A 24724-nucleotide genomic window follows, 5' to 3' on the forward strand; every position below is an offset into this window, starting at 1 on the left:
ATGTTAGAAAAATATACTATAAAATAAAATACACGATAAAACAATTTTAATTTTCTTAAAACTTTTTTGATTTTGATCAACACTAATAAATGTGTTTTTGCAACAGTACTATCTCATTATTTTCTTGGCAAATATATGCCAAAAAATAATCTAACCTCTGTATAAGGACTATTTTAATGAAGTCCTTTGAGTGGTCACTGTACACAGGTTTGATTTTAATAAAGTCTCTTGGGTGATCGCTATACACAGGTTTGATTTTAATAAAGTCTCTTAGGTGATCGCTATACACAGGTTTGATTTTAATAAAGTCTCTTGGGTGATCGCTATACACAGGTTTGATTTTATAAAGGTTTTTTGGGTGGTCACTATACACAGGTTTGATTTTATAAAGGTTTTTTGGGTGGTCACTATACACAGGTTTGATTTTATTAATGTTTTTTGGGTGGTTGCTATACACACGTTTGATTTTAATAAAGTCTCTTGGGTGGTCACTATACACAGGTTTGATTTTATTAATGTTTTTTGGGTGGTTGCTATACACACGTTTGATTTTAATAAAGTCTCTTGGGTGGTCACTATACACAGGTTTGACTAAATATTTTGGTCTGTCACACACTTCAAACTGTATTGTATGTTGTGATATGTCACTTTTGTAGTTAGATTTAATTATGGGATTCTATTTTGACTTGGTATCCTCACAAAATCTGTCCTGCTAGAAGGCACACTGATTGATGCATGTGTCATTGATGCATGTTTTCTTTATTGCTACCTTCACTCACGTAATGTTAAGTCTAATTAAACTTATTAAAATGTCTTTTCTAAGACATGAAAATGTTTTCATTTAAAGCAGTGGAGTCGTCCAGATGGACTGAGGATGAAATGGAGAAAGCCAAGCAAGGACTCGTAGATTTTGGTCGGGACTGGGCAGCAATATCTCAGATGGTTGGTAGTAAAACAGAAGCACAGTGCAAGAATTTCTATTTTAATTACAAGAGAAAGTTTAACTTAGAGGCTTTGGTACAACAGTACAAGAAGAGACGGGTAAGATTTGCACTGTCCCTTATGCAAAAAGAAATTTAGAAATGATAGCTTGAGTTCAGTCATATGAAATGTGAATCTCAGTGTAAGATTTCTCAGTGTCAAATATTATGATGGGGCTCATAATTAACAATAGTAGCCCAAGTCGTAATCTTGCCTTTGGCTACTATTTTACAAAATAAGTAGCCCAACTGAATATTAGAAATTTACAAAATAGTACTTTTTTAAATAAACCAATTTGTCATCAAATTTTGTGTGTCCCAACAGAAATTGGGCAAAATGACATTTATTTATTTCCATTGATACTTTTTGACACAGGTGTATGTACCGACTAAACCTGATGGATTTACAACTGGTAGCCACAGAGATTTTATAGTTAATTTCAAGCTTTTTATGAGATGATAGGAGTAAATATAATTTAGGTACCAAGGGTAGATTGAAGTAAATGTGTCAGAAGGATTGGTTTGCAAGTCACTGTGAATAGGGCACACCAGTATGAATTGAAATTTATCTTCAACAAAGTTTAAGTTGCATTACCTACGTTTTCAATTTCGTCAGGGTATTTTATTCTAACAACCTCACTATTGACATAGCATGCAACAATTATAAATTTAGTAAAATCATGTCTGAACTGAGGATTGTCCACACATGTTAAATTGGGTTTCAATTTGAGTAAGTACTTTTTTGAATGATGCATATGTTCCACTGCTGCTAAAACTGTGTAATATCCCCTGCTAGGTTTGAATATCAAAATGTTTATTTGTTAATTTGTTTTTGTTCCATGAGTTATAGCTCCCCCTTTTTTTCCCCAGTGCTTCCTTCCTTCATTGAGTTACTTGTTAATGTTTTTAATGACTCTTGCTGCTGTACAGCTCAACCACTACCACATTCCTACACAATATTTCATCATTTGTATGTGCACATTAGTGGACTACCATATTTGCTCTGCACGTAATTCAAAAATACATTTATTGTATACTTGCACACACTGTCATTTTTGTGAGTGCATACTTATACTAATACCATATTGCATTAAAGTATGGTATATTCTGGCCATAGATACATCTTTATGTAAGCACTACTGCAAATGTAATTACAGCATATGGTAATATAAGACAGCTGTTGGATATTTGTTATTATATTATACCAGTATATTGATGGTGTTAATCCATTGATTTGATTGGTTCAAACACAAAATTTGCATATGCAATCCATGTTATATTTGCTGATAATGCACGGCTAAACCAAGTGGCCCTGGAACATGAATTGACTACAGGTTTAATACGAAAATACATAAAACCGGTATTATTTGATTTTTAGGAAAATATAGTGGTTGAATAACTATAATATTGCTTTTTGTTAATGGTGGGATCCAAGTTGTGAGCATCGGTCGTTGGGTGATTGTCGTTCGCCACACAAACCTAAACCACCGTCCCTCAACACCGTGAGGTGCCTACACGAACGCCAGAACGCGATGTTCTCAGTTTTGTTACTTTGAGATGGATTGTGAACTTCCAACAAAGAAAACATGGTCTTTAAGTACAAGATATAATTGAGGGATTTAATGACATAAAAATGCAAAAAACTATGAGTCACAGGCAAAAATGTATGCCACCAATAACAACCGGTGTCCGGTAGCGACAGCTGACAAAATTGCAGTGCACCCGGGTAATTGCCATCTGTTTCAAAAAACACGAGACAACGCAGGATTCGACGACGATATATGGTATTGTAATTTTCCACTATGGGTAAATAAATTACAGGGGATGATGAAGGTATTTTCGAAAGCTACAGATTTGTGCCGAGTGTACACCAACCACTGTATTAGAGCGACGGCGTGCAAAGTCTTTCGGCCGGAGTTGAGACAAGGCATATCATGTACGTGTCACAAAAACGATGCGAAAATCCGATCTTACACCATCAAACTTACCCCAGAACAACGACAAAACTTGTCAGTCATACTGTCACAAAACTTTGGTTATACCAAAGTTATCCAGGTCAGATGTTGGAACTGAGGTCGCAGTGCCGGTCGCCGTACATGATACACCACGTCCCGCCGCATCTCAAATTTTGGTCAAACCAAGTACCGCTGAACGTCAAATATCCACAGTTACAAGTAGTATGATGAGTCACAAAACCGGTTTATTTCACAACTGTACTTTCAATGGGCAAATTACAGTCCAAATTGTACAAAAACCGGAATGAAAACGTGGAAAATCCGTTGTTTAAATGATCCAAACTGTACTTCAAATCGCGTTGTGCGTCAGTAAAAGGTCAGAAACGTCATCCTTTGTTATGCTAATTTGTGTGTTTACGCTGCTCTATTCAACGTGGATATGTTTCTTTTTCATGTGGAATAAAAATTAGTTTGTATTCAATTTGAACTGTGTTGCGCATGTAATTTTTGTATGCATTCGGCGTACAACTACATACTATTCTTATAAATATTCATGTTCAAGGGCCATAATCATGATCTTTTAGTAGATGAAAGTAAACTTCTTTTTTTACTAGATTTATCGATCTGTCAATATACTGGTATAATATAATAGCAATAACCTCCGCCGAAAGCGGTTATACCACGAGATATTGCACAATTCATGACATACATGCACGAGCCGCAGGCGAGTGCATATATGGAGTGAATTGTGCAATATCTCGTGGTATACCCGCCTTCGACGGGGGTTATTGCTTAAATATCATCTGCCATATTTTCTTCAGTACCTTAACATCTGAGCCTTCTTTGATCTTGATTATTACAGATCACACGTGGTAGTCGGCGTGATTCTGCCGCCGATAGTGTTGCCTCAACTGTGACTGGTGCCTCTGATGAGGAGGACTCTTCGGTATCCAGTGATGATAACGATGCTGATAATGATGAAGAAAGCTCAGATACTGCAAGCGCCAGCGAGAATGAGAATGACCAAGCTTCATCGAGCAGTAAACCTGTTGAGTTGACCCAAGCTTCATCGAGCAGCAAACCTGACGAGCCATCCCATGCTTCATCGAGCAGTAAACCTGATGAGCTGTCCCAAGCTTCATCAAGCAACAAACCTGTTGAGTTGTCCCAAGCTTCTTCAAGCAGCAAACCTGATGAGCTGTCCCAAGCTTCTTCAAGCAGCCAACTTGACGAACTTTCCCAAGCTTCTTCGAGCAGCAAACCCGTTGAGCTGTCTCAAGCTTCATCGAGTAGCAAACCTGCAGAGATTTCCCCACCAGCTGCTGATTCTGCTGCTGTAGCTACGGCTGAACCAACATCAGATCTTGCTGTGGAGGATGTCACGTCTGCTAGTGGAGTTGGTGAAGATGGGGAAGTTACAAAAGAAGTAGAAAACAAAGAGATATCGAAAGAAGAGACTGAAGAAATAACAACTGGAGAATCATCACAAGTGGATACGTTTGAGGAACAGAGACGAGAAATCGATACCCTGCCAAGTCAGTCTGAAATTAAAGCCGCTTTAGAAAAAAACGATGAAAGCGATCATGACAGCAGCGCTACATGTAGTGCAGACGAAGGTACTGGACATACTGAAGGTGTGGTGGGTAGTACAAAGAAAGAAAATGATGGAAATAAGGAAGAGGAAACACCGATGGAAAAATCGCCAGACACCGTCCCTGAGAAGGGTCAGAGATACGTTCCAAGGTTAGCTGGGATGCCAGAGTTATTGGGTTCAAGCGCTAAAGGTCTAAACAACATAAGAGATCTCATCAACTGTGCAATTGACAGGCACCTAGGTGAGTATACATCAGGTCAAACACCCTGTCTACTGTAAAATACTTTATTTTAGCTGGAATTAATTTTTGCTGAAAAGACTTTTTAGGTTTTTTGTATGGAATTTATTTTCACTGATTTTTGACAAGTTGAATGTAAAATATAAGAAAAAAGGTATATTTGCTGGATTTTATTTTCACAGAATCATTCCTTCGGCGAAAATAGTGTCAATTAATTCCAAGCGAAGTACAACTGCATTCAATAAGCCATCTAACATTCAACCCATAATCATATCTCTTGTGTTTTTGTGTGTTTTTGTTCAATCAGGCAAGGATTCTAATTCGCCACCACATACATCCAGCACAGATGCAGAAAAGCCAGTCATCAAGGAAAGATTGTCTCCTGTTCCACCGAATAATTCAACAGTTAGTACAGTTCCACCAACCATTGTCAAAGAATCAAGTCCAGTAACCAGTATGCCTTTTGAAAGAAAACCATACATTACAACTAAAATTGAAGCAGACGACTCTATTAAGGTTGATAAGCCAGAAGATTTGAGTCTTAGTGCAGAAAGCAAAGCAGCTTTAGCTCAGCAACGCATGGAGACAACGGATATGGCTGCCAGTATACCTAGATCCAGATCTCGTTCTTCTTCTCCGTATATATCCCCACACATTTCCCATACGTCGCAGCATAAACCTGATTTCTATGAACATGAAGCGTATATGCAGAGATATGTACATACAAGTTTACAGAGACCAATGTTACCACATCATATGTCTTACTACTATCCAGAAAGTGTCTTTAAGGAAATGGCTGTAGCTGCTGAAGTCATACGCCAACAACAAGAACATGTGGCTGCCGAAAGGGAACGTGCTTACATGACTACGCCACCAAATCAAGGTCAAGGAATTGGAAAACCAGGTCTTCCTCCGAGGACTGGATCACCGTATGCTTTGATTCCAGCGTCAGAAAGAGGGCATGTTATGGCTCAGCCTCCTTCAAGGCCGTCGTCTAGGACTACTAAGCCATCGAATGTCCCACCCCCACCTCCACTAGTAGCCAAGACATCGCCGAAACCGATGAAAGCAGATAAACCATCACCGTTGGGTTTAGCACCAACTGCAGGTTCAATTACACAAGGGACACCAGTCAGTTACATTCCCACTGCCACCTCACCTTCAAGGTATTTACCGCTTCTTAATGTCGCACTCACACCATTCATAGAGCTTCATTTAGTGCATTGGAAACTTTATGTGAAATATTCATTGATATGGATATGCATGAATTGCGAGTATATTGATTGTCCTTGTTCTATTCTGAATTACTACTGTAAAGGGGGTAATTATTCACTGGGTTTTAATTTAGCTTATTTCGCTGACTGGAAAAATGCGCTAAATTAAAACACAGTGAATATGTAAAATTTAGCATAGAACACATTATCTAAATGACGAAACCGTGAATTTAAAACTCACTGAATATGCCTGAAATGGTAAATCAGTGAAATTTAAACCCAGTGAAAATTAGTCATTTTACAGTATCACTTACAATAATTCAAAACAAAAGCAAATCTGAGTGAATCCATGAGAGTTGGAACACTATTCAAAAGAACTACCAAATGAAACTTGAACAATCTATCAAAATGGAATCTGAATATCCAATATTTCACATATTGAATTTGCTCTATTAGAAGCACATATACACCAAAAATTGCATTTGTTGTATACTGTATTATCACTGTATATTATTCACTGGGTTTTTTTATTTAGCTAATTTCACATGTAAAGTCTGCTAAATTAGAACCACGTGAACATGTGAAATAACAATGGAACTCATTGTTTCCCTGCCAAGTTTGTGAAAATAAAACCAAGTGAAATAGATCAAAACTTTAAAATAGTGAAATGAAATGGTTTTGCAGTACTTGATGTTATTTTTTGGTCCATGGAAACTGAAATTCACACAAACATGTGCTACTAAATGTGTAAATATGCTAATAGTTTCAAGTGTCAAATATGGCTGCATGAATAATGTTCTGAGTATAACTTTTTATATGTATAGTTTATAATGTCAATAAGGTTCAAACCAAGTAGAATGTTATCCAATTCCTCATATTAGAATTTAAAAAATGAAAAACAAAAGTGGTGTCACCTTTTGTGAAATGTTACAGGAAAATGGCAAAACTTTCATTCCATTGGTTACTAGAATAAAGAGCATTTCTTCATATCTTGAACTTTTACTTGCTCTGTGGCCAGAAATTTATTTATTGTAAATATTGTAATATTGTTCAATTGCATTTAATTTATTGAGCCCCCTTCATGATAATATTTGCACATTACATTGAATGGTAAGTTCTTTCTAATAGTGCATTACATACGTATATGCTCAATGACATGGTGCATTGAAAAAAAAAAACGTGAATTCACCTTGACTCATCACAATGGGCCTCCCAATAACTTTGATGTGTAATTTAAAGTAGTTCAGTATGTTTCAATTTTCACACTTCTTGTATCCATGACAACACCTTATGTTGATGTCTCACCATGTGAATGACACAGCTGTTCCGCAAGTATGATTGAGCACACTTTGTTCTGTTTCTAGATTTGAAACACGTGGTACGCCCTATCGACAAGAAGGCTTACTGATGAAGAGTCCAACGCAGACATCACAAAGACAAGAAAGTCCAATTGGTTCAATTACAAGGGGAATTCCTCTGTCGGTGTCAGTATCAGATTCAGGAGGCTCTATCACTAGGGGTACACCAGTTGTACATGAACCACCTGGCTCTGTGACTAGAGGTGAGTTACATGATTGAGTAACATCTGTTCTGTGACTAGAGGTGAGTTAAATGATTGAGTAACATCTGTTCTGTGACTAGAGGTGAGTTAAATGATTGAGTAACATCTGCTCTGCGACTAGAGATGAGTTATATGATTGAGAAACATCTGCTCTGCGACTAGAGATGAGTTATATGATTGAGTAACATCCGCTCTATGACTAGAGGTGAGTTACATGATTGAGTAACATCCGTTCTGTGACTAGAGGTGAGTTACATGATTGAGTAACATCCGTTCTGTGACTAGAGGTGAGTTACATGATTGAGTAACATCCGTTCTGTGACTAGAGGTGAGTTGCATGATTGAGTAACATCCATTCTGTGACTAGAGATGAGTTATATGATTGAGTAACATCCACTCTATGACTAGAGGTGAGTTACATGATTGAGTAACATCCGCTCTGTGACTAGAGGTGAGTTACATGATTGAGTAAGATTCAGGAATCCTAACAGTTTAGGTGAGTTTGTGGTAAAATGAACCACCAGTATCTACTACGTTGGCAAGTTACAAGAGTAATGCTAATATCAGTGTTTGATTCAGGCATACCAACTCTGATCCTGGTAGAAGTGATTTAAGAAATACTGTGAGTAAAGTCTCATTATGCTGTATTTATTTTTCTCCTAAATTCAGGAAACTATGATGCACCAAAAAGTTCACACCATGTGTATGAGAGCCATGCTATGACCCGAGGACTAGGGTATGATCATCGGTCACTCCCACCACATGAAAGTTCTATTACACGTGGTCAACCAGTAACTTTTGATGGTGGACCTGGTGCAGGATCTATAACTAGAGGTAAGGATCAGTTGTGATCTTCGTTATACAATTATGATGTTATGAATACTGATAATATATTGATTCACTTCTGATTGTGTTTTTGTAGGTACTCCGATCTCCCATTCTGAATCAGGTTCAATATCTCGTGGTACTCCTCTCGAACCACCACATCACCATCCGATGTATGGGGCAGGAAGTCGGATGTCCCCAACTCAGACGCCGTATGGTACATGTGTTCCTACACTAGCCAGAGGACAGTATGAAAGAGGAGCTTATAGCAGCTCTAAAGAAACAATAGCAGGTATAGACATAATTCTTAATTAGCCTGAAAAGTAAAACAATTACATTCTTGGTTGTATTATTTTTAATGTCCGTTATTGGAACATCCAATTGTATCCCACCCACTTGTACCCATTACCAAAAGCATCCAATAGTATCCCCACCCACCTGTAACCATTACCAAACCACATCCAATTGTATCTCGCCCACCTGTACCCATTACCAAACCACATCCAATTGTATCTCGCCCACCAGTACCTATTACCAAACCACATCCAATTGTATCTCGCCCACCAGTACCATTACCAAATCACACCCAATAGTATCCTGTACAGCTATACCCACTACCAAACCACATATAATTGTATCCCTCTCAGTAGTATCCCACCTACCATTACCCATTACGCCCTATAGTTCCTATCAGGCAATACCCACTACCAAACCACATCCAAATGGTATCTTACCTAACTTTACTCTCTACCAAAAACATCCAATTAGTATCCAAACCACCTGTACCCATTACCCGACCATACCCAATAGTATCCTGTAGAGCTATACCCACTACCAAATCACGTCCAATGGTATTCAACCCACTTGTATCCCATTACCAAACCACATCCAATTGTATCTTACCCACCCACCTGTACCCATTACCAAACCACATTCAATGGTATCCCACCTACCTGTATCCCATTACCAAACCATATCTAATTGTATTCTACCCACCCACCTGTAGCCAGTACCAAACCACATCCAATGATATCCACCTACCTGTACCCATTACCAAACCATATCCAATTGTATCCTAATGTACCCAGTACCAAACCACATCCAATGATATCCCACCTACCTGTATCCCATTACCAAACCATATCTAATTGTATCCTACCCATCCACCTGTACCCAGTACCAAACCACATCCAATGGTATACCAGCCATCCACCTGTACCCAGTATCAAACCACATTCAATGGTATCCCACCTACCTGTATCCCATTACCAAACCGTATTTAATTGTATCCTACCCACCCACCTGTACCCAGTACCAAACCACATCCAATGATATCCACCTACCTGTACCCATTACCAAACCATATCCAATTGTATCCTAATGTACCCAGTACCAAACCACATCCAATGATATCCCACCTACCTGTATCCCATTACCAAACCACATCCAATTGTATCCTACCCATCCACCTGTACCCAGTACCAAACCACATCCAATGGTATCCCACCTACCTGTATCCCATTACCAAACCGTATCTAATTGTATCCTACCCACCCACCTGTACCCAGTACCAAACCACATCCAATGGTATCCCACCTACCTGTATCCCATTACCAAACCGTATCTAATTGTATCCTACCCACCCACCTGTACCCAGTACCAAACCACATCCAATGATATCCACCTACCTGTACCCAGTACCAAACCATATCCAATTGTATCCTACCCACCCACCCACCCACCTGTACCCAGTACCAAACCACATCCAATGATATCCACCTACCTGTACCCAGTACCAAACCATATCCAATTGTATCCTAATGTATCCAGTACCAAACCACATCCAATGATATCCACCTACCTGTACCCAGTACCAAACCACATCCAATTGTATCCTACCCATCCACCTGTACCCAGTACCAAACCACATCCAATGATATCCCACCTACCTGTATCCCATTACCAAACCACATTCAATGGTATCCTACCCACCTGTACCCAGTACCAAACCACATCCAATGATATCCCACCTACCTGTATCCCATTACCAAACCACATTCAATGGTATCCCACCCACCTGTACCCAGTACCAAACCACATCCAATGATATCCCACCTACCTGTACCCAGTACCAAACCACATTCAATGGTATCCCACCCACCCACCTGTACCCAGTACCAAACCACATCCAATGATATACCACCTACCTGTATCCCATTACCAAACCACATTCAATGGTATTTCACCCACCTGTACCCAGTACCAAACCACATCCAATGATATCCCACCTACCTGTACCCAGTACCAAACCACATTCAATGGTATCCCACCCACCCACCTGTACCCAGTACCAAACCACATCCAATGGTATACCACCTACCTGTATCCCATTACCAAACCACATTCAATGGTATCCCACCCACCTGTACCCAGTACCAAACCACATCCAATGATATCCCACCTACCTGTACCCAGTACCAAACCACATCCAATGGTATACCAGCCATCCACCTGTACCCAGTACCAATGATATCTCACCCACCTGTACTCACTACCAAACCACATCCAATGATATCACACCTACCTGTACCCAGTACCAAACCACATCCAATGGTATACCAGCCATCCACCTGTACCCAGTACCAAATCACATCCAATGGTATACCAGCCATCCACCTGTACCCAGTACCAAACCACATCCAATGATATCTCACCCACCTGTACCCACTACCAAACCACATCCAATGATATCATACCTACATGTATGTACTATCAAAAAGCACCCAGTAATACCTGTCCAGATAGCTATACCTACTACCAAAACGGGTCTAATGGTATCCCACCTACCTGTATCTATAAACAGCACCCAATACTATATATTAAGCTATATACCCACTACCAAAACACACACAATATTTTATTACCAATACCTACCACTAAAACACTCTTTGCTTGGTCACTTTGTTTTCTAGAGAGAATTATGTGAGCATAGTTGTCCCTGCCTTCAAAAACCCATTATCTTAAATGATATATTAGGTGTAAAAATCAAAACACTTCATAATTATATAAATTAATATTATGTATGTATGTATGGTAGGTATGAAATATACTGTGTTTACATTCTATAATTTGTACATGTATACCTCATTAGTCCACTGAGTTTAGGCACAATTATCATCAGTATATTGCTATTGTAGTTGCTAAATTATGTTAATTTTACAGCAAACATGGAATATTAGTTCCATTGCAGCTTTGCTTAACTGCTCTGGATTTTTTTTTATTTTGCTGGTGAAATCGCTAAACTGCATTGGAAAAACAGATAATGAAAAAAGTTATGCTTTTGAGCTTTCACGTAAATCCTGAGCTTATTCTGAAGTTGAACAAATAATTGTAAAAATATAGGATACAGATTGCTATCTTATTCCACCAGGTCTTTCTCACTTCCAGTTGAATGTTTTGTCTCCACTATAGTGGAGCATTGTTCGATCCTAGTGTGACCTCACGCTGACTTCCAGATGCTCACTGTCACTTACAGTGAGTGCATGGTGAATAATAAGCACTTGAATATCTGACTATTTGCTACCCATTGTGTTAACTAACATAATGGGTGCCAGACTGGTTAGTTAGATTGCTGGTTGATCACAGTGGAGGTAAACAGTTGCATGCATGTTTAATGAGCTTATTTGCATATATTTGCATATATTCTGTTTTATCGTTTCTGCTGCATGTCTGATCAACAGTGAACTTGGTGAAAGGGTTGAGGAGTGATTCAATGTTGTGCATGTGTATTAGAAAATTTGCATAATGCCGTGGTGAGGGTAGTGCTATTTGCGATTTCCCTGGATCGACTTGAGAGTTTTATTTTTGCATTGTGGTACTGATTAATCAGTATGTATCATTTCCGAAAATCAGACAAACACAAGTTTGATCATTATAAATAAAATACAACTTCAATGTATTAGAAAAAGTTGTGATAGTGGATCTTGCCTGCCAAACTTACATAAATCACAAACTTGCTGAAATTAATCCGTCCAAAAATAATACCCACATCCATTTGCTTTCGCACTGCCAAATTTATTATTGGGAATCTATCCCAAATGTTGGCACATGTACATGAATATCACTGAGAGAAACAGCACTTTGCTCTTAGATTGAATTTAACTTTAATAATTGGGCCAAGCGAGAAAATTATAAATTTGAGAATGCACCTACATCACCCTGTACCATAACAAATTTTACACGCTCTAGTTGCTGGTTGCACAGTTTCATCAGTAGCCATAATGTGGGTACACCACTGCCTTTGATGAATTCTGCTTTTTAGTTACATGTAAAAAGAAAAGAATTTTCCGATTTATATAAGTTTGTCAGCAGACAGTTGGTTCATTATTTCAACATGTGAACTTATAATTTACCCAGCCTTGTGCTTTAGACACAGGGAATAATCTAAGAGTAAGTAAGTAAGTGAAAGCCACTCTCCCATTAGATTTCTCTTTCATTGGATACTTTTCATGCCATCATTATTATTTTGCTCTTACCCCAAAGGACATCAATTTTATTGTGGACCACTACTTGATCATGGCATTATTAATCACTATAGTAATACAGGTAATGTACATTCGTAAAATGGTTACATGCAGTAGTAAACAGGGGATTAAGGAGCTCATATATAAAGATCTACGGTATTCTACCCAAGACATTGCTCTGCAGAAAACCTATTCAATTTGGTTTACCAGCTGAGTTTTTTCTGTATGTTATACATAAGAATACCACAGACTTTGGGTGTTGAAATCACCTGTGTGTGTCTTTTTTTTTGTGGATGTGGAAAGACAAACAGTTTGTCTTTGTTACCATCGACCTTGGTACGCATGCGCACCAAGTGTTGGTTTTTGTGTCTGTGTCAACTGATTGGCACTCTGAACAGTAATTTCTATGAAACATATAAAATTTGAAAGCAGGAAGACTATTGATAACTTTTGTACCACCTGTCTCTTCAAACTCACAGTGTACAATTTCCACATGCTGTTCTGTTCATCATTCTTGACAAAAAAACAGTAAGTGATACAGCACATAAATAAGTTAGTGGCAATAGAAGTTTGTAATTTTACTTAAGAGTTCATTAATCTGTAACATTCTATAAATGTTATCTGTCAATGTACAGTTGAAACTGTTAGCATGTTCTTGTTAGGAAAAGCTACGTTGGTGCAAGTTTTGCCAGATTATTAATATAAGGATCTCATAATCTTTCATTAACACCAGCGTTTTTAACAAGGGTAATAAATATGGCAGCCACTTGATGCATGTTCTTGTTAGGAAAAGCTACGTTGGTGCAAGTTTTGCCAGATTATTAATATAAGAATCTCATAATCTTTCATTAACACCAGCGTTTTTAACAAGGGTAATAAATATGGCAGCCACTTGATAATGACAGACGCAGATTTTGTTCAAACTTGGTATGTACATTGTACTTTATGAGACATTAATGCATGTCACTTTGTTTATCAGATCGGGCTCAAAATGGTCAACTGGTGGCCATTTTGTTTTAGTGAATGCAGTTTTGGTGCCGTATCTCTGACTATTCATGTTCAGACTTGATATATTTTTTAAACTTGAGAATTCACAGGGACTATGTAATACAATTTCTTGTTTCTGTCTTGTTGATTCTGGGTCATGTAATATATCATAACACACATGAACTTGTTGGAACCCAGCAGCATGTTTTGAGTTTAACAATGTATACAGGTCAATACAACAACCTGATCATGCTGTGTGTATCTAGTGTGAAATACGATAAATGTAAATACAGTCGACTGTGGACGTCAACTTAGAATGCATGTTGCAATTGATCATTGGTGCTGAACTAAGCTATAGTTTAAGCCCTTTTACAGCAACGCGGTATGTTCACATTTGTTTTTCTTTTGCGTTGGTGCAAAGGAATGCAAAAACAGAAAACAATATGCGTATGCTAAAATCAACATATGGTCTGTCTATTATGTTGATTTATAGCAATTTTACTTGATGTATTTATGCTATTAGAAAGGCATTTCTAAGGGAAATGATCATGAAATAAAAATAGTCTTTATTGCCTTGTCCGTATCATGAATGAAGGTCAAGGTGTATAAGAGGAAAATGTCTGTTCTCGTCGTCATTGTTGTTGTTGTTGACTTCATCATAAAATTTTTCTTGTGGTTACAATTACTCAAACTGTTTTATCCACTTTCTTTCAAACTCAGATTTTATATTACCAAGTTGATATTGATTGAATTTCACTTAAAATTGTCTTTTTCTTGTGGTTACAATTACTCAAACTGTTTTTATTGGATCATCTTCAATCTTATCAATCACTAATACCAACCAAGTTCAATTTTGGTGTAGCTAGATAGTGCATTGTCAAGATATTGGGTACAATTTTGGCAGAAATAAAACATTTTAAGAAGTGGAAGTAAATAAATATGTAAATTAGATGAGTGTATTATAAATACTGATATGACATGATATGATATGGACAAGGTTATAATATGTATGCTATGTTTCAATACTGAATCATTAAAATATGACTTATGTTGATCTTAGTCACACCTACAACATTTACATAAGTGGATGCAATACTAATAGAGAAAATATGGCATGTATTTTTTATTAGACAATATTTTCCCCAAACAACGATTTTGTGATCAGTTTTAAATCTCTGATATATATGTGTGTTTGTGAAACTGGAAATTTTAGTAGTTGTTGAGTGAGTTTTGTGCGTGTGTGACTTCATTAATTGATCTATACAGTTCCTAAGAAATATTAAGAATTTTCTATTGTAAGATTATACCAATAAAAAAAAAGGGTTTTTTGAGAAAATGACTCTTTATTTTTTTTTCTCTGTTCACAAAACAAAAACAAAATCTTTGAAATCTGAAAAACAAAATGTGTGTATTTAAGAATGCCCCCTCCCTTTTTAAATAAAACCAGCTTTAAAATATATTTACAATGAAACCCACCAACATTTTGCCATTGAGATTGTTTTGGATGTTGTAAGATTACAACTGATTACCTAGTACTTTGTTTCAAATTATTTTCAATTGCCTGCAAACATACCGGTAATAGAAATAGTGTAAATACATCAAGGCTGCCCGTAATCAACAATATCTTGATACAAAGTAGGTAATCAGTTGTTTAGCAATCTCAACGACAACATCGTAGTGGTTTTCACTGTAAAATTAAAATATCGGTATATAATTTAAATATTCTCACATGAAAATTTCTCCATTTCATCTTTAAGAGTCGTGTAGTGTGGAAACTGTATTGATTATCTTAATAGTTGAGTGTGAATGTTGGTCACTAAAAATTTATCAAACAAAATCAAAGTGGAAACTTGAAAATGCATGTTTTCTTCTCTGTGGTCAACCATATAAAGTTGCTCTCAACATATTTTGTATTGGTATATCATTATATTTGTAACGCAGCTGTCTTGAATTGGCCAATGAGTGTTCTACAATTACTATGGTTACCTGTATATTATTCTCGGGGGGTGGGGGGCAGGGGTGGCTGACATCCGGGTATTTGTATTTGTATCTGGCAACCATCACAGTGAAAACAGAGGTAGAGACTCCCCTGTTAAGTGTACCAAGATTACCCCTGCGTGTGCAACGTATATCAATTTGGTTGCTTAGGATTACTTCAAATTTTAAATTTATACTGTTATCTTGATTTTCAATAGCCAATTTCACCAGCTCTTTGACCGGTGTTCCACAGCAGTTTTCACAGAGCCCATAGAAATGCATGGTACAGTGGTACATGTCTTAACAACAAAGAACATTTAGAACAGAGCGCCACTCCCGAGAATAACATGTTTATGGCATGGTATACAAGATCAAAGTACAAACAAAAATGCCAATTTGTGAAAGCCATGTTACAGATTTGATTAATTATGCTCACTTGATGATTATGGTACACAAAAAACTGGTTTATGTGTTGTAACCATCATGTGAGTACGATTTATATTTCATATATTGATTGCATTGTTTGTTTGCTATTAGGTGACTTTATGATTGCCAGACAGATGAGTCAAACTCAGTCTCCGTATCCAAGCCATGGTAGTAATAAAGATGCCAGACTCTCTCCTAGAGGTGTGGACACTGCCCACCCTGTCAAGCGTTATTCCCCAACACAGTCGCATATAGTAGAACCACCAAATCATCCTAATCCTGCATATGTATATGGTGCTGCACCATTAGTAACACAGGTAAGTTGAGTTCACACATATATTACTACAGAACTTGTCAAGGAGAAAAAAGTTTCAAGCCAAAATGAAGATTATATGTCATCTTTTTCATGCTTACATTACATGGTTTATACTTTAATACCATGATTCTGGAAATTAAAAAGATTTTGGTGTCCTCAAAAAAAATTTGATAAACGAGTGTCCCAAATGTCATGGAAATGGTCAAAGTTTACATATTTTGCATTGCTGCTCAAAACATCAAAATAAATTAAATTGTTTTTTTAGTAGCTTGTTTTGAGAATCATACCCTTGCAGATTCCTCACTAATATATTGCCTCATTCAGATTCCACACAAGGTAATACCATAGATTATTTGATTTTGTGATTTGATCCTATTGTTCAGAACCATTTCACGAAAATAAACCGATTTCATTCAGATGATCATTATGCATATTGTGATATACATGTACCATATGTTCATATCATATTTTTTTTAGATTTGACTGGCGCTGTGTTATCTATATCAATGCTGATTCCTCAGTATATTGCATGATTCAGTTGAAAGTTTTCAATCAATTACTCATAAAAATGTCGACAATCTTGAAATGTCCATGTCTATACGTATCAAAACATTTCCCATGAAACAGGGCAGTTTTATTCAAACTTTTTATCAGAATCATTCACATTCTTGTCATCCTGCATTAAAAATGACATAATGATGATGCATGGAGCTTTTTTGCTAACTACATGTGACTTGTACTGCATTGAGATCAACTATCAATGAAAACAATACAGAGATTAGGCATTATCAGTGTCTTTTTTAGGAGGCTATAAAAGTTTCTGGATTATTATGTTTTACATGTTCATTTGGTCTAGGTAATTAATATTGTCATTTCTCATATGACTAAATCAGAGATTTTTATTCACAGTCTCTTATGTATGTACCACAACACAATAAAGTGTATGTGCATCCAGGACATCATCAGATATCTCCACATGGACATCATACACTGAGTCCACATGCTGTGGCCAGTGCACATGGTGGTCAACATGGTGGTCAACATGGTGGTCAACATGGTGGGCAACATGGTGGGCAACATAGTCAACATGGTGGACAACATAGTCAACATGGTGGGCAACATAGTCAACATGGTGGGCAACATGGTGGACAACATAATCAACAACATAATCAACATGGTGGTCAAATTAGCAGCCAGCATAGTGGTCAACATGGTGGACAGCACGGTGGTCAACATGGGATTCTACATAGTGGCCAACATGGAGGACAACATCCTGCTGAAGGCCGAATACAACAAACAGCATCGCCGATGCAACAACATCGTGAAAGAAGCTCGCCAAATCCAGCTTTGCAAACTAGCGCTGCTGGTGAATATGCCCAGCAACATGTACTATCACGGTCATGGCCTCATCAGCACATGAAACAGCATCACCATGTGAGAGGTAATAGTCCGGCTGGAGGGCCTACAGTTAGTGTGAGTAGTAGCTTACAACATGGTATGCCTGTCAGACATCATCCGTCAATGGTGCCACATTCTGTTAGTGGTGGTGGTACTATGGTGTCAACAGCTGGGCCAGTTTCAGTTGGATCACTGCCACCACATACACAGGGTACACATGGTACTGGCAGACAAACTCAGTCATCTGCAGGACAACATAGACAACATCATCATCATCATCATCAGCAGCAGCAGCAGCAGCAGCAGCAGCAGCAGCAGCAGCAGCAGCAGCACACTCCTGGATCAATATTTCCACCACCTACAACTACCTGTAAGTCTACTTTTGTTGTATTCTTCATATCCTATAGACAATGCAGACATAGTCTGTGTTTTTAGTTTCGTTCACCAATCTGACATCATTTCTTGGACAATCCTTGACCAATTTATTCAAAGTTGGTACTGAATTTAAATCATATTGGGAGGCATATGCACATCGATTTGTTTTTTGATTTGTTGACCTTTGACTTGTGACTTTAACTACTAAAGCAAATATTGTATATATTATTATACATATGTCACCGTAACGTCATAAGTTACAGCGTACGGTATTTTTATCCTACCATATTAGGAAATGCGAATTCCAAATATGGAATGATTACGTGCATAAGCGTCCTGTAATAATAAAAGCAAACATGGTTGCCTCCAGGTTTTTACCAGACGCCACACAAAGTTGGCTGATTCTGTTCTAAACATTTTAGATTTCGGCATTCCCATGATGTATCTTTGGAAAGAAAAGATGTATAATAATAAGATTATTATGAGGATACCTCAAAGTATGCACTCAGACAGTACGCTGTCACATCGACCTCCGCTTTGTGTCAATCGATACTCCTGCTGTACAGTGTGAGTGTATACTTTGAGGTATCCTTTTAATAATCTCATATTAATATGTACCTACATTAACTTGCATCCTCCTTATTCTAGTGGTATTTATATTCAAGATGCAAGTGGTGCTGTGCATATTCCCTCTTGTCTTTTAGCATCAGTCAGTATCAGTTTACCTTTTCTGTTTTCATATTCTTCTTCCATAAGAGCCTGATGTATTTTAAATTTGACATATAGAAAACAAATATTTTGCTTAGTTTTTCTGCCCCCGCCCCCACGTTTTTTGAAAGTCCACCTCTAGATATAAACTTTTATACTTCACAGCTAACAGAGGTCAAACTAATGGAAGTGATGCATTTAATGTACTGGTTGACGCTGCAGTATCAGCACCCACTTTGGAGATTCCTAAACACAGAGCAAGGCAATCTTCACCAGGCATGCAAGGTACTGCAAGTCATTAGTTACTTTTATATATAGTTTATGTTTATAGGTTAATCTGTCTTTAATCTTGCCGAATTGGAAATGCTAGATTATTTGTGATAAAACATAATCTAATATCTATAATATATAGCTTTGAACAATATTAAAAATTACATCTATATTGCAGCTACTGCAAGTCATCAATTACTTTTAATTTGTCTTTAATATTGCCAATTCAAAATGCTAGATTCTTTGTGATAAAACATAATCTAATATCTTCAATATGTAGCATTGAACAATATTGAAAATTACATCTATATTGCATATTTAAAGTTTGGGTTCAAAAAGTATAACAGATATTCTATAAAACACATACAGATTTAGTGAAAGTGGTATATATTGTGTTATTTGTTATTTTACAGTACATTCCCCAAGAGGCGTTGCACATGAGAAGCCACAAGATCTGAGTGGACATCCTGGAATGCATTACCCAACACGAAAGCATTATGAATGGGAAAGCCATCATAGAAATCAACCAGAAAGAAGAACATCTATGGAAGTGATGAGAGAAAAGAAAGAAACGACACGGCCACATGAACCCAAACCTGAAAAATCTACAAAAGAATCTGCAAGTAGTAGTGGTAACAGTAGTTGCAGCAGCCACGAGACACCAATGCATCAAGAAGCTTCTGCAATATTCGCAGCATTGTTTGAAAAAGATAAACAAACTGAAGTTGAAAATGAACCAGGAAAGAAATCAAAACCATCATTAACGGCCGCAAATTTAATTGATGTTATAATTACAAGATCAATCAACCAACCAATGTCAGCTAGTGAAGAACCTGCTGAAGCAAGTCGTGTTGTTAGAAAAGAATCTGATTCCACTCAGAAAGATGATTCAACAAAAAAGTTACAATCAGCGGTAGAATCCACTGGAGAGGGTAAAGGTCCTGAAAAGGGTGTTTCTGAAGATGCTAGGACTGAGTTACACTCGTTGGTCTTCAGAAGAGAAAAGTTGAACCGTCCAATCACTCTGGGAGAGCATATTGATTCAATTATTTCTCAGGACTATGGACGATCTGTTGGGTCTGCAGAATCTTCATATGGTTCTGAAACAGAATCAGACACTAGTGTTGGTGGAAATGAAGGAGCAGCCACTAAATCTGTAACTAAAGACAGACGACATCGGACTCCAACATCAGAAATGGCTTCAACAACTTTTAATGTATTGAGTAAGCCTGCAAGCAGTTCCATAACTGGACCATCTAGAAGAAGCAATTCCCCTGAAACAAGTACGTCAGCTAGTATTTCATCTGCGACACATTCATCATGTTTGAATGAATCAGACCGAATGATGAGTGGATCTTTTGGTAAATCCGAGATGCGTTCCATGCAAAGTATGCTCAATATTGATATTGAGCCAATCTCACCACCAGCACCTGACAGTAATACCAGTGAGGCTACAGCTGTTAGTGGTACCTTTGCAGACTCTAGCAGGAATACCTCTCTTTCAACAGAATCATTCCCTAAGTCACAAAGCAGTAAGCCTCGATCAATACCAAAAAAGCAGCTGTCCATGAGGGTGCACCCTGAAGTAAGTGGTGCAATAGCTGATACAACACATGATAGCAATGGAGGCACACCACCTACACCAGATACTGGTCTGCAGCCAGAATCAGGTTCATCAGCAGATCAACATAAATCTGCTAAACCAAGAAGCAGTCCAGAAGTAACTGATAGTAGCAGAGTCGTTGCCACGTCTGCAGGACATGTCTCTCCTTTTAGAAGTCGACCTGTTGATAACAGTGATAGATACAAAGCAACCAGTATGCTTATATCCACACATAAGAGCAAATCTACCTCGCCAACCAGTTCACATTTCATTACGGCAGACTCCATAACATCTAAGATCATACCGAAGAAACGGACAGGATATTTTGATCTTCAAAAGTCGATTGAAGATGTCATAGATGCTACGATGGGAGCTGATGTATCCTCTGCCCAAACAGTTGATTCAAGTCAAAATCTTCAACTTCATTCACAAAAACGTGAAGCTGAGAATATCTCTGATATATCTGATGCAGAAAGCTGTCATGAGGCAGAAGTGTCTATTTCAAGACGTGAAGCACAAGCCAGATCTAGCAGTCCAAGGCATTCAAGCACTGATTCAGCCGAGACTGATACTTCTATAACTGCAACTACCTCATGCGAAGGTGCATCAGTCACTGCGACAGCCTCATCAAGCAGCATGGAAAGAGGACACCATTCAGCTAAACCTGTCTCACCTGGACAAGAATCAGAAGCACAAGGTATTTCAAGTAGCGGTAATGGTAAAATGTCGCAGTCAGGGATGCTACCTAATTCGTCTGTATCCCATGCCAGTACGTCAGGATCATCTATGATTGGAAGCTCTTCACATCCTTCCTCATCACAAACTGGTTATGCTAATCCTTTTCCATTTTCTGCCTTATCTCTACGTGGACTTGGCAGTAACACTGTTGGCATTCGTTCTGCACCAAGTCCTATTAGTAGTTCTACTACCTCCAGAGAAAGAGAACCTGCTCCTCTGCTTTCATCCCAGTATGAAACACTATCTGACATTGAATCAGACTAAATTAACTAACTGACTCTGCTTCTGTGTGCAAGATGTGAACCATCAGGTAGAAACCACATGGACTAACTTATCCAATCTTGAACAGTCTCGTACAAGTCTTGTCACATAGTGTGGAACACCTATTTTTCTATTGCTCTAAAAAGTCTTAAAACAATAACTTTGCTTTCAAGACACAAGACACAGTACTAATAAGTGGTATTTATTGACTGATTATTATCTACAATAGAGTCAGTTATGATGTGTATAAATGCCTCAAAACTTCGCTCTGGTACAGAATCTCATGCTGGTAACACCAAGTCTCACTGAAACACTAAGCTTTACTTAGGACCACCGAGCCTCACTTTTGTACCACTGAGCCTCACTTTTGTACCACTGAGCCTCACTTTGGTACCACCGAGCCTCACTTTGGTACCACCGAGCCTCACTTTGGTACCACCGAGCCTCACTCTATTACCACCAAGCCTCACTTTGGTACCACCGAGTCTCACTCTATTACCACCAAGCCTCACTTTGGTACCACCGAGCCTCACTTTGGTAACACCTGGAGCGAGTTATTTATAGCAGTTACGAGTGTCTTCTTTGATTGTAATCAGTATTTACAATCATGTTTGCTATTTTTGAAGTCCTGAAAAAATTGTGTACCTAACATTGTTCATGTGAAATGTGTACCTGATGAGTGGATAAGACAGTGTCTTATTTTTAGGACGTAGAAACATTTATATTTTAACTCTATAAACTAACTACCTGTACAATAATCATGATTTAACTCATTGATTATCACATGCAGTGTTGTCCCCCCTCCCCCAAGTCATATGGTCATTCTTAGAATTTTCCTTTATGCATACTACAGAGGGTCAAAGGAAATATATATATATTATAATTATTATTTTTTTTGCTTACATGTTTATTTTTGAATTTATGTATGTTGCTGGATGCTGGAATTTCATTGGACTGCTCCACCTTGTTTATTGCTCAGTGGAGTTGATATTTTTATCATTATTCACAAATATTTATGTAAACAAGGTGCTCCTTGTGTTAAAGCGGGGAAGTCGTCACCTGCGCATACGTCCGATGCCCATAGCGTGTCATTGTTTACAAACAAGCATCTACACATGAGCCTGTGCGTTTTTAGCGTGTGTTATCGTCGCTTGGGACTCAATTTCTGCGTGTACGCAGGTAACGACCCTTCCGCTTTAAGCTTTGTAGATTTGTGAATACTATCGGCAGTGTAGTTACATTAAGTACATGTGGTACACATAAACTTCATCATGTGAATTTATTCTTGAAAACGTGGCTTCTCAATAAAAAAATTTTGTTGAAATCAAAAAAAAAAAAAAACATGTTTAAGTTTATTTTGTTGTTTGTTTACACAACAGAAGTAGAAATAACATAGTAAGTAAATAATATTTGTTTTCATAAATGAAGTTTCCTAGTAAGAGACCAATGAACGCATGCCTTACTTGGAAAAAGGTTTTTTTGCAGTTTCTAGATTGGTAATTGGTCAGGTGCATTTAGAGGCGCCACCAATTAAAAGTAATCAGATTGGATCACAGACAGTGAATTTTGAAATGTTTACCTGCCACTGTTTATAGCTTCAACATTGTTTTCTCTGCCAATTCTCCTGGATCAGTGGCAGGACCTTGATTGCTTCAATTTTATCAACTTAGATGAGTTTCCACAATAAAGTGAATTCCACCCAGGCCTACACCTATTCTTCGACTTTCGTATATTTGCTATTAACTCGGAGAAGACTGGCCTAGTCGTTACAATTTTATCGTTTTATATGATAATTCCTTGTCGTTACATTTTTTGAGGTGGTAAATATGCTAATGGGTAGCATGAATTGTAAGCTGTCGACCAACGAGAAGACATCTTTTGATCCAACATGTTCTATGCAAGGAGAACACATGTGACCATGATGCTCAGAATTCTTTGCGTAAGCACACACCTGGCTTCCATAATGTCACTGCACATCATGAATATTAGAAATGCATATGCAGTAGAATCATGGTAATTTTGTGTCAGATCAAAATGTAAAAGAAAAAATACATGAAATTTCCACGGCTGAGCCAGTCTAGACCAAGAAGTGGATGATTGCAGCATCCAGTTATATTCATCACTCAAAAGTTTCATCTCGTTGGGTCTTCAATCGTCAACTGCTAGCATTGAATGAGTTGAGATGCATCATGTCACGAGGAATCAATGTGTAACATGGTTAACCCTTTCACCACCAGACTTTCTAGCCCAAATATTTCCGCGCTTTGTTTCTATATACTCCAATATATCTGGAAATAATCCCTAATTTTGGAGCCAACAGTCAATTTTCAGTTTTTACTAAAATAAATTTGGCTATTTTTATCCCACCAATCTTCTGAAGGAAGTCGCAGACTATAAACAGGACTATTTTGTGATGAAAAAATGAACTGGTGGTGAAAAAAATTAAGGTACATATACAGTATGTTTTGTGCAAACATTAAGTGTAATCTCCAAGTGATTGCAATTCTGCCTGTAACTGGTGCTCACCCAGTCAGCTGGGGTGCAACTGATAATAAAATAAATGTGATTAATTTAACGATATTTACTACAATGTATATAGGGCAGCCGTTCAAGATGCGCCCTTGTAAAGTAAATATAATTACCGGTAATAGCATTTATTTTATTATCACTAGTAGCCAGCTGACTGTGTACTAGCCCTCTTGTAATAATATTTATTATATATACATGTGTATTCAAATAACAAACCCACACTGAATTTCAGAAGGCCATTAATCT

General features: G+C 37.7%; 1 protein-coding gene across 3 annotated transcripts in view; it reads left to right on the top strand.

Annotated features, from left to right (window-relative positions):
* The window catches only part of LOC102804781 (uncharacterized), a 55239-nt gene extending 31582 nt beyond the window's left edge, over positions 1 to 23657 (top strand). Inside the window, exons 19-29 of one of the 3 annotated variants that reach the window (XM_085491067.1) lie at positions 824 to 1041; positions 3798 to 4770; positions 5075 to 5933; positions 7346 to 7542; positions 8212 to 8376; positions 8465 to 8659; positions 12910 to 12972; positions 16392 to 16597; positions 17506 to 18364; positions 19243 to 19362; positions 19761 to 23657. In XM_085491067.1, coding sequence (XP_085347193.1) covers positions 824 to 1041; positions 3798 to 4770; positions 5075 to 5933; positions 7346 to 7542; positions 8212 to 8376; positions 8465 to 8659; positions 12910 to 12972; positions 16392 to 16597; positions 17506 to 18364; positions 19243 to 19362; positions 19761 to 21952 — 6047 coding nt within the window. In that variant the 3' untranslated portion in view covers positions 21953 to 23657. The remainder of the gene's footprint in view (positions 1 to 823; positions 1042 to 3797; positions 4771 to 5074; positions 5934 to 7345; positions 7543 to 8211; positions 8377 to 8464; positions 8660 to 12909; positions 12973 to 16391; positions 16598 to 17505; positions 18365 to 19242; positions 19363 to 19760) is intronic. The other 2 variants (XM_085491068.1, XM_085491069.1) reach the window with 2 other exon arrangements.
* Positions 23658 to 24724: the final 1067 nt, after the last annotated feature.

The sequence above is a fragment of the Saccoglossus kowalevskii genome, chromosome 16 (assembly GCF_978046115.1).
Source record: "Saccoglossus kowalevskii chromosome 16, keSacKowa6.1, whole genome shotgun sequence".
Taxonomy (NCBI): domain Eukaryota; kingdom Metazoa; phylum Hemichordata; class Enteropneusta; family Harrimaniidae; genus Saccoglossus; species Saccoglossus kowalevskii.